The sequence below is a fragment of the Seriola lalandi genome, unplaced genomic scaffold (genome assembly GCF_002814215.2).
Source record: "Seriola lalandi dorsalis isolate HSWRI2012SDOR001 ecotype SW California unplaced genomic scaffold, Sedor1 jcf7180002054898, whole genome shotgun sequence".
Taxonomy (NCBI): domain Eukaryota; kingdom Metazoa; phylum Chordata; class Actinopteri; order Carangiformes; family Carangidae; genus Seriola; species Seriola lalandi.
Window position 1 is genome coordinate 5,292,425 of NW_019525450.1, and position 16,101 is coordinate 5,308,525.

Below are 16,101 nucleotides of genomic sequence, written 5' to 3' on the forward strand. Positions count from 1 at the left end.
AGTGGTGCTGTGTTTTATCGGGGTTATACTGAAACCAGCGCGTTGTGTGTGGAGGGCCAGTGTGTGATCACCGCAGGGGGGAAAAGGTTGTCAGTAACAGGCGAGCCTGACAGCTTAATTACCAACGCAGCTAAAGATTTATTGGTTTATCAATCAGAGCCTCGGGCGCTGCCTTTCCCCTCAGGAGACGGGAGCCATTACCATGAACCCGTTGGCCCATGTGACCCAGACTCTTCTTGCCCCAGCCCCAGTCACACCGGGGCAATCCTAAACCCCTGCTCCTGTCAATACATGTATACACACACATTTGGCACACACACATAAACACACACAAATAATGTCAGACTCTTAGCATATACACATATGTTCATGTGCACCCGAGCAGGGACACAAGCACAAACACAGAGGAACAGGGACATACATGGAAACATATACATACACACTAGCATGTACATGCTGCGCACACACACACAGACAAACACAAATACACAAACGCTCACACAAAACATGGATCACAAAGGCCAGCATGTGGGCGATGAACCTTTTATGTTTTGAGACAAAAGCCCAGCTGAAGCAGAGACAAGACCAGAGAGAGAGAGAGAGAGAGAGAGAGAGAGAGAGAGTGAGAGAGAGAGAGAGCAAAGCTGCGGGCTAAATACCGTATGTTTGACTTAACCAAAAGGTATTTTCAGAACCGCATCCAGAAATTCCAACCATCTGGACACAATTACCTTATTTCTAAATTAAGATTTAGCTCATTTCTAATCCTGTCGATGAGTTGCGACACTGACACAAGGAGGGCGATCGTGAGGGTGATGTATTGGCTGGCAGTGTGTTGCTATGTGGTGGGCGCGGGGAGAAAGGACCACCGATCAACCAGCCGGGCAGGCAGGCAGGCAGCCAGGTGGCCAGGCAGGCAGCTGGGATAAACACTCACAGCCTTAGCTGAGAGTGTAGCCTGTAGTCATGCCGAGGCTTCTTAGTGAAATGCTGCCCCCATGTGATGGCTGCTGGGAACAACAGTTGCTCTACAGTCGCTCTCCTGGTGAGAGGAGTTGTACCTGAAAGAGCCTCCTCCGGGGTCGTTGAGCTTGTTTTTCTGATTCCCCGAGACCTGCACAGCCAGGCCCACGGGACATTTCCCCGCTTGGATCACGGCTCCCTTCCCCATTGTGCCTGTTAAGGAAGGAGAAAGAACAAAAAAGAAAACACTAAACAAAACAGGGGAAGGAGTAATGTTATCATTGAAGTGTCCCTTTCTATCAGTGTCAAATATCCTCCTGTCTAACGACTACCTTCAACTGTCTCTGTCTTCCTCGCAGGGGTGGATGGAGGGGGAGTGGGGGAGCGCTACTGTCGCTCTCCCCAGGTTGGTGCGGAGAGCGTCGCTCTGTCAATATCACTGCGCTTCACCGGCTCTCCTTACACTCCTAAACCGCATCCTGCTCCGAGACACGTTTTCCAGAGAGGCACAAGGACTGCCAGAGTGAATTTAAACTTGATTTTAACAGGCATGTTCCTAGCCAAGAGGCACAGAAAAGTATTTTTAGAACTATCCCCGCATTCCAATTTATGGGCATAAAACAACCTACAGATCCTTCACTGCAGGCAATCTTGGGGAAGGGGGCAGATCAAATTTGTATGCACCTCCGATCATACGCACACACACATACTCACACACACACACACACACACACACACACACACAAGCAAAAACAGGTACAAACACACACACACCACCTGAGAGCACACAGCTCTCTTAGGGGAGCGTTACGCCCGGTTGGTGTTGGGGCGATATTTGTGGGCTTCTGTGGGAAGAGTGTTTGTGAATCAGTGTGAGTAAGCAGCAGCGCAAATGTTTGAGAAGGCTTTATAACCAGACAGGAAAAAACACCTGTTCTCTCTGAGGCTCCTGCCTGTTTACACATCTTACAGCCTACTAAGAGGACATCCAGAGCTACACTAATGGTTATCTTCTGTTCAAATCTTTTTCGCTGGCTCTTGATTTAACCAGAAGGTCAGGATGAGTTTGAACATTTTGAAATATCTGTCTGAGAATGCCGCATCACTGAAAGATGTAAGAAAAAGGAGGCCAGAAACAGAAGAAAAACCTTGACTCAGAGGACTGAAACTTTCCATCAATTCTTTGTTTAGTCTTTTGTCTTCAACTGAATTTACTTCAGTCTTGCACAATATTAAAATATCCTTTGTCTGAGAGACAGATTTGACCAAAAGTGGCTGCTGGAGAGGGCCTGCAGATTTCCTACCTTGTGCTCTGACAGACTGTGTGATCACCACAGGCATCCGCACCTGGCCGCCGACAGCGCCCGCTGTCTTGATACCCTGAGGAAGCAAAAAACATAAACAGAGATTATGTACCTTACTGTAGCATTTCAAAGAATGAAACAATTTGAAAGTGACAGGGGAGACTAAAAAGTATGAAACTGCATGCCTGCTAAACCACTGCTCCATTTTTTTGCACCATCCCCAAGAGAAATTGTTCAAGGAAAAACCAACTTTCGCTCCCCCTTTCAGACATAGTTAGTGTGTAAGAAACGATACAGAGACACGCTGGCCAAGAGACACTTAAGTGTGACAGTGTACTGATTATTATTGTACTGTAACACATTAGAAATAGGATAGATAGCAGGATAGATGCAGATAAATACAGGGATAATGAATTCTACAATGGTGATCTCTACACACTGTACTGAGAAGGTGGAGATCAATTTAATGCACGTGGAGGATGGATTTCTGTCACTGTATGTGACCTACATTTGCGTGCATTTCCAGATAAGACAAAGGCAATACGACTGCAGTGAAAAAGTAGTTTAGATGAAGAAAAAGTAGTAGAAGAAGAAGAAGGAGCAGAGGGGGGGTGAAGGGGCTGTGCTGGGCTATTAGAGTCACTTCCTTCCTTGGTAGCAGCCACGGGCCGAGCCTCAGGCTCAGCCATCCATTCCTACCAGTTTGCTTCTTGCTGCATATTTTTCAGCCTTGTTTTCCATTCCCTGACACATGCTATATTACTGTTCAAGCTACTGAAAAAAGACAGAGGCCATTTTTCCCAGAGATCCACTGCAGGGGCCTGTGAGAATGAGAGGGAAAAGGGAAAAAAATACATTCAGCACAGGCAGAGATAGCTAGCACCTCTGGCCAGCCGGCGACACAGTTAAAGAGAGGGGAAAAAACTCAGGTAGAAAGTTTGGGAATCAGGAGGTAAAAGGGAAGACACTAAAACTCAACCCACTAGTTGTATTTCACTTCATTATATTTCCTGCTTTTAAACGTCAATTCTAAGAGTGAAATTACATGTAAGAAGTTATCCTTGTGTGAACTGTGAACAAACAACTAATGTTTGAATGACCGCAGACATTTGTCACGTACTAGCGATGTTGTTAATGCTGGTATTCCTCAAAAAGGAATTTAATGAAACTCTCACAGTGTCTGCTTTGTGTCGATATTGTTATATTAACTTGAAGAACAGGGTTGAAAATATAGTGTTACAACATACACACAACTCCAAATGTCCATTGAAGCCATACATTTGTACATTTATGCGCGCTGTTGCAGTGAAGAATGCACTGCTATGTAGTGGTGTGGCCTACTTACGACTCTCCGTTCATTCACTGTTTTATCAATTCAACCCATGTAGTATTTACCTGGAAGTTTAAGGTCCAGCAAGTTTCATTACAGTTAGTGGCGTCATTTTTTCAAAATAAAAATGTACATTTTGAATTGCCACAGATCCCCTGATGCCACCAATTACATTTTAAATAGAGAAATCACAATGCAGAATTGCATTTCTTCATGAGGTAAGTGTAATTATAGAAGAAACCTTGAATAATAAAACTCTACATCTATATTTTTCCATACTACTGTGGATAAAGCAGATTTTTTAGCCTAATTCAACTTGCTGTCTGGTTTCAGACTGTTGATGTGCCAGGGGCGATCATTTACTAATGTTTTGTGTGATAGCTTATGTTGGTGTTGTATTCGTGTGTTTGTGTGTGTGTGTTGTGTGTGTGTGAGAGAGAGAGAGCGAGAGAAAGAGAGAGAGAGAGATGGAGAGGGAGAGTGAGAGAGACCAGAGGCATGTTCTGGACATAGACTGCGGCCGCCACATTGCTTTAAAATTGACCCGGGGCTGACCTAGTTACCTCGCTTCACCCTTCAACGGTTAACAGATAGAGGGAGGGAGGGAGAGAGTGAGGGAGGGAATGAGATGAGAGCGATGCGGGGGTAGATACAGTGAGAGAAACTGTTGGGAAAAGATGGGGAGAGGGCATGGGGGGAAGAGATAAAAAAGAGAGAAAGCAAGGGAAAGAAAAAGAGAGAAGAAGAGAGTGAGAGAAGGAAGGAAAAGGGAAAGTGAGATACTGAGAGAAAGACTGAGAGAGAAAATGTAAAAAAAAAAAGAAAAAAAAAAGAGATAACCCTCTAGCTCACCTACGCCTCTGCCTGGACTCAACCAACCTGACTCTGACCCATCCATAGACACCTGTGCACTGTGTGATCACGTGATTTTCAGTGTGTGTACATGTGCACACACACTAAGGCTAATGTTGCACAGCTGTGAGTTGAGTGAGATGGTTGGTGTCCAGTGCTGGAGCCTGCAGGTTACCTGGCCTTACCTCAGCTGTATCTCCACACTGTTGCTATATTACAACCTGTGGGTTACACGATACAACACTGCGTATCAAGAATATGTAGGACAGATGACATGGTATTAAATGCCGCAGGGGTATTGAGTAGAGTGTTTTTCAACCAGAGGATAGGGGTTTAAAGTATAAAATGTTTAAAATGTGTAAAACTTTTATGTGATTATAGCATTTTTCTATGACGATTCTAACGGCATTTTCTTTTGTTGTTGCTTGTAGAAAAACACTGACAACTGGTGCAGTCAACGTGTTGCTTTTAGCTCATTCATCTCATGTGTCCCTAGGGTCAAATCTGTGGCACAGGATGGGGCAGGGGACACCAACGTATATTTTTCTCTGTCATAATGTCCTCTAGGAGTCACCCTGATTAGAAACTTTCAAATCAGAAGCACAAACCAAGTAACCGACTAGATTTCCATACACATTTTTTTTTTGTTTGTTTTGTTTTAGAAAACTATGAAATGTCGTATTAGAAAAGCTGAATAGTTGATGCACATTTTTCTAAATTAACATTATCATAGCTAATCTGTAGGCATTGTAATCATAATGTAATTTGTAATGATCATACTTAATGGCTGTACAGTGCAGTATAGCAGTATAATAAAGTAAGCGTATAGGCTACAGACAGCTGTGAGACTATGGGCAGGAGTAAATAATAATAATTATCATCAAATCGCCTTTGGGCCAAGTGCTTGACCACTGTCTGTTCTGATCAGCTCCACTGATCAGAGACCAGCAGTACAGTTTGGACCAACCATCTCCAAGGTTTATAACATGTATGTGTGTCTGTGTCTCATTAACATCCTTACATAGAAACACATAGAAACATTTTGTTTTCCTAAGTCAGAGAACGTTTCTGTGTGGAGTTTCATTCTTCTTGTGTCCAGGTTGTGTTCTTCATAATATTGTTTAGATAACTGCACATAATTTTAAACCCTAAGCCTCTGCTAAAACCTTTTTTTTTTTCTTTTTTTTGGGTAAACTGAGTGTGGTTCCTCTGTGAGTCTGTGAGCTGGGTGTGACTCTAACTCACTGATGGCTATGTGACTCCCAGCCATGGCACTGTGACACTCTCCAGCCTGATAATTCAGCCTTGTGTAAGATCCATCAACACACACACACACACACACACACACCACCAACCCCCGCAGGTCTGCATCCATCACATTCTCGCACTTCTCCACTGAATGCAGGAATATTGTGGGTAAATATTTGTCACATCTATTACCTGACCAGTATAGCTTAACTCTCTCCATCCTTACCTTACATACACATTTCTGTGCACGTGACTACCATCTGATAACAGCAAGAGCAAATGAGACACATCTGTACATTTACATTTTTAATAACTGCTCTTGTTCTGGACTATAATATATTTTATTTACTGTATTTTACTGCAACGATCCAGTTTCCACATGCGCATACGCTGTATATCTATTTAATGTAACAATAATGTTAGGGATCCAACAGCTGAAGCTTATTTTACAAAATAATAAAGTTCTACTAAATATAAAGTTAAACTGTAAATGTAAACAGTGTGGTAACTATGTCTGCACTGGAGTCTGTTCCAGCTGGTCCGCTCCATACATACCATGGCAGCTGCATGTCCGAGCGTCCCGGCGGGCAGCGCACTGGCACCCGTGGTGGTGCTGACGCTGTTAGGGTGGCGTATGCGGACAGCTGGACCGGCCACAATGGCGGGAGGGACGCCGCCGGGTGCTGGTTTGACTCCCTGCTGCGGGGGCTGGGTCAGGGACTGCTGACTATTCAGCAAAGACAGCCTTAGGGCCGGGAGGCTCTTCTGTTGACAGGCAGAGAGAGGCCAGAGTTTATAGTCATAGAGCAAAACAGACATGCATGAGAAAATACCACACACAGCTGCAAAAGCAAATACTGCTGTGGTCACTGGCTAATTTAGTATAATGTTATCACGCAAGCTTGGCTACAGTTGGCTAAAGAAACACCTGCAGAGACATGTGACAATACCTGTTTGTACATTATTTACACAGCGATTGATGTGGTTTTATATGTTGTAAAAAAACGTATACTTTTCCCATGAAACTGTTTCATTTGATTTGAGGATAATTAACCTGCAGTGTGTGTAATACTGCATATTCCATACATTTAAAAAAAAAAAAAAGAGTTCCTGATAACCCACTGAGGAGCTGATGTTGCTCCACACAGACTATTTCAGGCAGATTTTTGACGTAAGCGACCTAACATTGCATGACAACATGTGTTTGTGGCCGGGTTGGGCGGTCGGGCGCCTTGATGTGACACTCATCACGGTTTGCTGAAGAAACCTGCTGGCTACTGACAGGGACGGCTAGGGGGGCCACTGTCACACACAGTCAGAAGTCAGGCCAGAGGGGTGTGTGCGTGTGTGTCTGTGTGTGTGTGTGTGTGTGTGTGTGTGTGTATCATTCTACTGTCAGGCCTCGCCATCACTGGTCCTGATGCCTGGGTAAGGACTACTTTAGGGCGTCGGGAAAATACTTGAGAGGGGCAGCTTAAGGAGCCAAGCAAGGGGATGATTTCAGGAGCCAAGTTAGGGAGCAGTTCAGGAAACAATTTCGGTCATGTAAATAGACAATCTGGGCCCCGTTAAGAGGACTACTGTACGAGGCAGGTGTTTAGCTGTCAGCGTAAGCGATCCAGTCCAGGGAACCATTGCCTCAGTCAGCGAGAGGCAGTCTCACGTTTGATGTTTCTGGCTTAGAAAGAAGGTTAAAAAGAAGATTTCAAGCGAGACGCCCACCTTGAGAAAGGGCACCAGGTAAGGCTGCGGAGACGACTTGAGCTCAGTCTGCAGCCGGCTGGTGAACTCCTCCGGTTCAATCTTGGCATCCTGTTAGGTGAAGGGTGAAGTATAAGAGCCCGTCACAACAGAGATCAGACCGTAATAGTTAAGTGCCCCATGGTGAGTTGAACACAGAAAGATGAAACCCCATCACCGGAGCCGCCGATCAGCTACTCAACCCCCAGCGTGGCACCACTCACCAATAATAAGTCTGTATAAGATGAAAATTCGTGATAGAGAAAGGAGGGTTTTGGAAAGAGTTGCATGCTGCCATCTAGAGGCTTGAAATATTTAGTACAACACATTAAAATGACAAATTTGACTTACTTGTGCACACATTTCAAAGAGCAAAAGGCTAAGAATAAGAAGAAACACTGTCATTCAGATGTAAAGGAGTGCTTGTCAAGACTGGCAGATTTTGTAAATGTCAAACAGCAAAGTAAAAGTGTCCACAAACTTAAATACACAAGCACAGTCCTATGACGTCTACTGTACATGAACAGTGTTTGTTTGTTTTGTTGGCTGGTTTTTGTGAAGCTCACCAGAAGGTCCTGAACCAGAGCCTTGACGTTCTTGGAAGTCTCAGGGGATGGAGAATTGTGAGACGCCAGCTTGATGAGTGTGGCCAGGAAATTCTTACACTTCTTGACGTTCTCTTGCATTTCCTGTCAAGATAACCAAAAAAAACCCAATATTTAAAAGAAGGATTTTATTTTTCTATTAGTTTAGGATGAGTGTCAATGCAAGCATCAGAAGGGCTTGTATTTGTGCTGCGTTTCCTTAATTAATACGCAGATCCAACAGAATGAATTCATTTAGACTGATAAAGGAGCTGACAAGCATCAGTCATAAATCAGTACATAGTGCACACTTAGCATGTTGCCATGTCATCTTTGTAGCCAAATGAGACGTGGCACCTGTCCACTCAAACTGCCAGTGGCAACAAACTGTGGCCCCTCTGAGATCTCTCCGGCCTGGATGTTTGGAGATGTGAGTGTCTGTGTGTGTGCTCTGTATCTGTGTGGATTATACAATACGTATGTGAGCCTGTATCTATAGCTGTATCTGTATGTCCCTGAACATGTATATAGACATGCACATGATGGGTCTGTGCCTTTATGTCAGCGTCTGTATGTCCTTGGGTCGGTATGCACTTGTGTGAATGTATGAGTGTGAATGTGTGTGGGCATGTGTGAGACTCTTTGTCCATGGCCAGCTGTGTGAGGCGGTGAGGCTGTTGGTCCTGGGCTGAGCTTGTGACACAGCCAGCCTGCTGGCAGCTGTGACAGTAGAGGAGGGCGAGGGAGAGAGAACGGACCTGGGACACGACAGAGGCTCCAGGGGCCGCTGCGATGCCAGTCTGCGGAGGCTGCGGAGGCTGCACTGGCTGCGAGGCAGCCTGGACTGGGGCCTGAGGGGCCATAACCACGGGGGTCTGCTGCGGAGCCGTCACAGCCACTGCCGGCGCCACGGGGCCCTTCTGGAAGAGCAAGGAAGAGACAGAGAGATAAACAGGACGTGACGCCTCGCTCGCAGCAAGGCCACAGAGAACAGGAGGCAGGCGCCACAGCGCTCCTGTCACATCTGGTGTCCTGACTTCGGTGGACATCGCTTAACAGACAAGGAGGAGGAAGGGGAGGTGGTGACAAGCTAGAGGCTGGGAAAGACAGGGGGAATCAAAGCTTTTCTTAATAATCACCTACCTGACAAGGGAAAACCTCCATCTTCCGATCAAGATTTATTACCTGTGATTCCAAACATTAGCCACCTATCATCTACTTTATCATAATCACATGTGAAGGAAAGAATGACTAGAAAATATCTCACATCCAGAGCACAAATTTTGCTCAACAGATGAGGTGCCAACAGCAGTCTCTCACTCTTAAGCCCTCATCACCTCTTTCCAATCTCCCAGGGCCTGTTCACACTTGGCAATAAAATACATCTTATGTGATGCAATCATAAGTGGACAGTTCTAAATACAGGTGTGAACGCACCCAAAATGCATGGAGGATACATTAGGGTCCGATCACTCAAGCCACATATGGAAGGGGGCAAGGTAACATGTACGTCCACATATGTGATGAAGTCTGAGCACAGACAGAATAGTGTAGCGTGTGTTTTCTGTTTAGCAAAGATCACAGTTTTTCCACTGATTAATTCAAATAAAAGCAGGGAAATTAAATCTGAGATGCAGCTCAACTGGGTCTTGATGCAATCTGGATACACACTATCTGGATAGGAAACACTGGATCTGATCAGAGCCTCCAGGGTTTTAGTTCCTTAGAAATTGGAGAGTTCAACTTGAAATATTATCTCCAGCAATGCCAGAGTACAGTACATGATGTTATGATGTGTAGCTAAGGCAGTTATACCTGGCAGCTATATCTATTTTTTTTTTTTTCAGTTAGTGGGAATCAGGGTTATTATTCCAATTTTTCACTGCAAAGCAATGATTTTTGAAAATAAATGTTTTTACTGCAATAGTTACTTAATGTTCATATTGTGTATTTAAAAGCAGAATGATTACATCCCACAGCAACTTAATAAATGCTCAGGATAATTAAAAACCTAAGAAATAATGAATTATGATTTCATCTTCAAGTGCAAGGATGTGAAATTCATGAGTTTTAAGTCAGAAAAGCTTTGCATTCACATTCAATTTCAATCCTGTTTTTTCAATTGAAACAGCCATAAAAACTGAGGGTGTAGAAAGCGGGTGTCAATCATTTCAGTGCAACCCAGATTCTCTCAACCTCTTGCCTAACCTCTTAACTACAACAAAGCCATGACACTATTTCTTGACATGAAATTTCTCCAATGGCGTCGAAGGCAGAAGACTGAAAAATAAGCAAGTAAAGGAGAGTCATCTCACTGGGCGGAGTGCAGGACAGCAGGAGGAGGAGGAAGAAGAAGAAGAGGAGGAGGTCTGGAGGGCAGAGCTGGAAGGAGTGGGAGAGGGAGATGGTACCATCTTGGCCGGGGTCAAAGGACACTGCCTGGTGGTCTGAGAGGTCACAGGAGACTGCAGGACAGAAAGAGAGCAACACAGAGAGAGGGGGAGAGGAGGGACAGGAAAACAGAGAGCATAAAAGCATCAAAGAAAGTTGGTGAGGGAGGGAGCACGGGGGAGATAAATGATGACAAGGCACCTCAAAAAACATAAAGAATGAAAAACAGCGAAGGTGAGACGATGTCAGTTTCAGAGGTGAAAGAGGCAGTGAGATGGAAGACGATGGAGGGCTGAGAAAAGACTGAGAGAGTGTGAGTGAGAGGGCAACAGAGGAAGACAAGAGGAGTAGCGTGCCTTGCAGAGAGATGAGGAAAGGTCATGACAGCAGGAAGGAAGAAACCAAGTGGCAGCATGTTGTTGGTGGTGAAGACTGAAACAGATGGGAGGGCGGTTGGTCAGGTAGCAGTGGGTCACGGTGGCTTTGTGCTGTCGGATAGGAGGCATCGAAGTACCAGTGTGTTCATATACTGACACTGCCATTTATGATTTTACTAATGGGGAAACCCTTTTGCTTGTTTTCCTGTATAAAAGTGTAAAAAGTGATGAACTGGAAAAACAAAATTCCCTGTAAATAATTAGATTTTTGGCGTGTAAGCTTGATATGGACAGAAAATGTTAATTCACTGTCACCTGAGGGCTTCTGCAACACATTCATGGCTGCAGGTTTTGACATTCTCTTTTCATTGCCTTTAATCAGGTTATTCAAGGCCTTGGTGTTTACAAGTGTTAACTATGAAATACAGACAAAGGATGATTGGTTTGTAGTGATTGAATAAAGTTGATGTTTCTTGGAACACTATTTTTCGAGTGTGAAATTAGCTCACCTAACTGGCATTTGTTTAAATGAACACCACAGATGCCATAATAATTGCTATGACTGATACAACTATTAAATAAATTAGCATAAGAAGCAATCTGCAAAGACCCAATTCCATCTAGAAGTATGGCTGTGTATCTATTCCTGATGCTGTGTAGGATGAGAAACCTGACTTGTAAGTAAGGCCCATTGATAACAGCAAGTAAACAGGATCAACACTATGTATTGTAGATAATGTTTATACATTACAACTAAGATGATAAACTCCCTAAATGACCCTTGTACTCAACGCAATTTTGCATTACTGTCTCCATCAGGTCTGGCCACCACTGCAACATCATGCTCCCGAAATATTTACATTTTATCCAGGAGAATCACCTACAGTGCTGGCCAACAAATTAATGATGACTACTTATAAGGGTAGAAATGAATGAAGCTCTGAACTGGTGAATTAATAAATACTTAGGTCTAATGACAGGTTTGAATCTGTGATTAGGAACAGTTTACTTCAGTATTTACAGGTCAAGCAAGGTTTGATGACAACAGTGACAACAAACTCACATAACAACACACTAAAACAGATGACAGACACCACTGCAACATTATGCTCCAGTAACATTTTCCTGGAAATAAAACATTACACTGAGTATAAAACAGATCATGTAGGACATGTAGGAGAGAGATTAGGCTGATTAAATCACTCTACACATACAGTGAAACTGTTGGCAAGTATTTGCATAGATTCTTTTCAGTGGTGTTTTGCTGGCACTTCACTCCACATTAACTGGGAGGTTTAAATGCTGACCTTCATCTTTAATTTGAAGATGTAATATTGTTTGAGTTGTATAAGATTTTTAGCCCTTTTTGTTAGACTTGGTTATTGTTTGAATTCATCAGTTCTGATTCTGCTTATTGATTATGATTCTCATCGATTCCCTATTTCAATTCCAAAATGGTTAGAATAAATCAAAGTTTAGAAAATAGAAACACCTTTTTTCTTTTAAGTATTAATCAAACATTCACAAAATAAATTGTACTTACTATTTACTAGTATTTACTAGGATAAACACGTATGATCTACAGACATGCATAATAAAAAAATTAGATAAAGATCAAGCTAGAGTGGTTAATTAAACTAACTGCTAGTTGTTTTATTTTAGTGTTCTGGGACTGGTCTCACAAAGATCAACTTTGACTGTGGCTTAAATATATCAAATAGTCAGACTTAAGACAGACGTTGCACAAAGCCGTTTAGTTCTTGACTATCTTAAGCCGGACTGTGTTACAATGAATTCTGGGTAAATTAAGACTTTTTTCAATATTAAAAAAAATGGCAGACTGAGGAACCACATCCAACCATTCAGCTCCGTTTATCCCGAGTGACAAGGACGTTTTACTTGAAGAGTGTGACACTAAAAATTCAAATCTAATTAGGAAAAGAAAATGCCTGTGGTCTCTAAAAACGCTTTCCCTTTTTATTACTCTCTCCATAGCAATGTTAGCAAACCACAAATTATTAGCAATGTTTTCCTGTGTTTTGTTGGGTTCTACTGGTCAGTGCAGGTGTCATTGATTGTTACCATGGTAACATTGGTCTTAGACCTGAGTTAGCCAGGGGGTAAGGTGTCTAATGTTTCTGGCTTAAAATGAGTCAGTTTTTATCTTTGTGAAACTGTCTTACTTGCATTAGACAAATCTATGAACAAAATTAAAACCCTACACTACACAGCAGTCTGAAATATCTTTGTGAAACTGGCCACTGGTGACAAATGTGCATATTTGTTTGCCCTGTATTTTATTTAAATGACATCACACACTATTCCAACACTAACACCTCCTCAAGAGGTATTTTACCAGCCAAAACAAGCAAATGTTAAAGGGATTATTCTCTTGCATCAAAGCATTTCAAGAAGAAAATAAAAAATAGAAAGAAAAATAATCTTGGCCAAGAATCCCACAGTTAAATTGTAATCAGAAGTAAATCCACTCCAGCAAGAGAAACATTAGAGTGAATGGAGTTAATTGTATCAAGTAAATTTTAAACTGGGGATCTCAAGGGGCGCACCTGCACTGCTCTCCCTCACCTGACACTGTGTATGGCAGCTTGTATATGAACAAATGGACATTCTGCGCGTTGATGCATGAAGTAGACAGGTCACGGCAGACAGCTATGTGTGTCATCGTGCACACTTGTGCAGATGATGGGTGTGACACATAACTGAAACAAAAAAACATCCACGTCCATACAGGTAGATGCTGAAATTTGTCATCATATTAAAGACAAGAGCAAATGGGTGGGAAAGGCAGCGAGTGCCAACTGCCACAAAGCCACACTGATGCCCTGTGGCTCATCACACTCACACACACTCACACACACACACACACACACACACACACACACACACACACACACACACACACACACACACATATTCAAGCACATTGTAAACTGCACACAAATGAAAACACACAAACAGACACACAACCCTGCCAAGGACAGGAGGATGCAGGCAGCGAGAAGAAATAGGATAAGAAAGAGGAGGAGGGAGCTCCCCCTCCTCTAAAAGTTTTGTAGAATCCAAAAGAATGTTGTACTAAGGAGTTGGAGGAAGTGGGTGTATGAGGGATGAGGGGGTAATGGGGAGGTGGGGGGGTTGGTAAGAGCCACAGGGTGCATCCCACCGCCAGCTATGCCTCTCTCTTGTTCACGCTCTCTCCCTCTCACACACACGCAGACAGACACACACAAACACACTCAAGAACCAAAGCCTTGTTAGCTTTTTAAAATAATCAGGCAGTTGGATGATGAATGATTTAACAGGTATGGAAGGAAGGAAGCTCAGGATGCCTTCCGTTTCTTCCCTCAGGGTCATGGGAAGAGTGACAGGCCGACAGAGGGGTTGAGCTCTGGGAATAAACACCATTCCCTTTCATTTCCTTGCTACTGCTTTTCCTGTCGAGATGGCAACGCCGCGGCCCGCTAATTTGTCATCAGCGTGACTGTGAGAGGCGATGACAATCTGCAAGTCTCTTTTGAGAGGGGTTCATATCAGGATGGATACAGGTTGGCTGGCTATGAGCACAGAGGCAGGAGGGGGAGTTGTTGTGTACCTGATGGGGACTTCGGTCTGTGAAGCTGGTGGGCTTCTGTGGAGTCTGGAGGATGAGTAGACTATGGATTGTCTGAGACTGACTGTGGCTAACATTTATGCCAGTTTTAATACTATGGAATTTTCGGAATAACTCAAAGTAAAATTGTCCTTTAATAATAAAAACCCAATGGAAGCTTAATCTCAGCTTTGAAAAGCATTGTATTACACATTGTAATACGGCTGCTGTATGATGTGTGTACCAAACAGTAGCAAGGTATACCTACACTAATCCACAACCCCCTGCTATACATTACAGCATATGGATACATTATGTAGGCTGGATTTTATTGGACATGTATCATCAGATTTGACTACTACTACTAGCATATTATTTTAATCCTCAAAGTCCAGACAGCTGTTCTTCTCTTTTCACATTCATACAGTTTAAAACTGATAACAGTTATATACAATAGGATGAGCTTACTTACTGTAGCCCTGAGTACAACATGTCAAAAGAACAGCAAACAGTTAAATTCTCATTTGAAAAGAAGAACTCGAAATACAGAGAAAAGTCTGGCCCAATTGAAAAAGACAATGAAATGCTGCCCTCTAGTGTCAGTCTTTTGTCTTTGCAGTTAGTAATATGAAGAACAGTGCTAAAAATATTTAGATATTTAGCTGGTTCCTTCATTACAACCTTGAGACGAGAACAAAGATTTGTGCTGTAAGAAATTAACCTTTGAGATAATATTGAGCACCTAGCCTTGAATGAATCTGTTCCAAGCTCCAACTGCTTTTTTCTCTTCCATAATCTGACCAGATGACTATAATGAAGTGTAATTTACAAGCCACTCGTAGTGTAATACTTAATAGAAAATCTTGCGTCTTCCTTTCCTAATTCCTGAGCAGGAGCTTCAATAAACTGTCAAAGTTGTCCTGAGTTGTCTGCAAAGAAAATTTAATCACGTAAAGTACAAAATGGACATGTTTTCCATATAGGAACAGCACACTATGTGCCAGACAGATTACTGTAGATGATGACAGGGCATTATTTAAAGACGTCCTCATCAAATTCATTATAGCAGCATCAACAAATGCTGAGATTTCCTCCCAGATCACTGTTGGCATTTTAAAACTCAACAAATGTCAAAGTTGTCATTTCAAAACATTGTGAGATGGGATGTGAGGGTGAATTGTGTGCTTTTTCTATATCTGACTTTTTTATTATTTGGCAGCAATTTTAATAATTGATTATTTATTTTCCATCATTTAAAAACAAACAAACAAAAACTTCACTATTACAATTACCATTACTATTACCAGTTCCACAAACCTGAATGTTTCTTTTCTGGTTTTCTGTGATTGTGAACTCAACTGTCTGAATGAACAATAATTGTATTTGGCTTTTGGACTGTTGCTCAGGCGAAACAGTTTGAATCTGAGTTTTATTCTTTTCTGACTTTTTAAAGGCCAAACAAGAAGTGCACAGGCCCGATCTGAATGTTGTGCTTACAGATATTGTGTTTCATATTGTAATCATAATATGCATCTAAAATATATATGATTTTTCAATACTGTCGTATGCATGCCGATTATAAAAATACCAAGATGAAGAATTCAACCCTTCAGATATGTCTGCACTGTATATTCTGAGATCAAGAAGGGAAACACTAGTCAAGTGAGGTTAAGAAATAGCTGTGCACACCTGGCAGGTTTAT

At 42.6% G+C, this 16,101-nt stretch overlaps 1 protein-coding gene across 2 annotated transcripts in view; it reads right to left on the bottom strand.

Annotated features, from left to right (window-relative positions):
• Nucleotides 1-16,101, bottom strand: part of LOC111672326 (transcription initiation factor TFIID subunit 4) — an 82,010-nt gene that overhangs the window by 59,765 nt on the left and 6,144 nt on the right. Inside the window, exons 3-9 of one of the 2 annotated variants that reach the window (XM_023429733.2) lie at nt 10,337-10,486; nt 8,780-8,941; nt 8,004-8,126; nt 7,420-7,509; nt 6,253-6,462; nt 2,268-2,343; nt 1,062-1,176 (exon numbers count right to left, since the gene is read on the bottom strand). In XM_023429733.2, coding sequence (XP_023285501.1) covers nt 1,062-1,176; nt 2,268-2,343; nt 6,253-6,462; nt 7,420-7,509; nt 8,004-8,126; nt 8,780-8,941; nt 10,337-10,486 — 926 coding nt within the window. The remainder of the gene's footprint in view (nt 1-1,061; nt 1,177-2,267; nt 2,344-6,252; nt 6,463-7,419; nt 7,510-8,003; nt 8,127-8,779; nt 8,942-10,336; nt 10,487-16,101) is intronic. The other variant, XM_087180227.1, reaches the window with a different exon arrangement.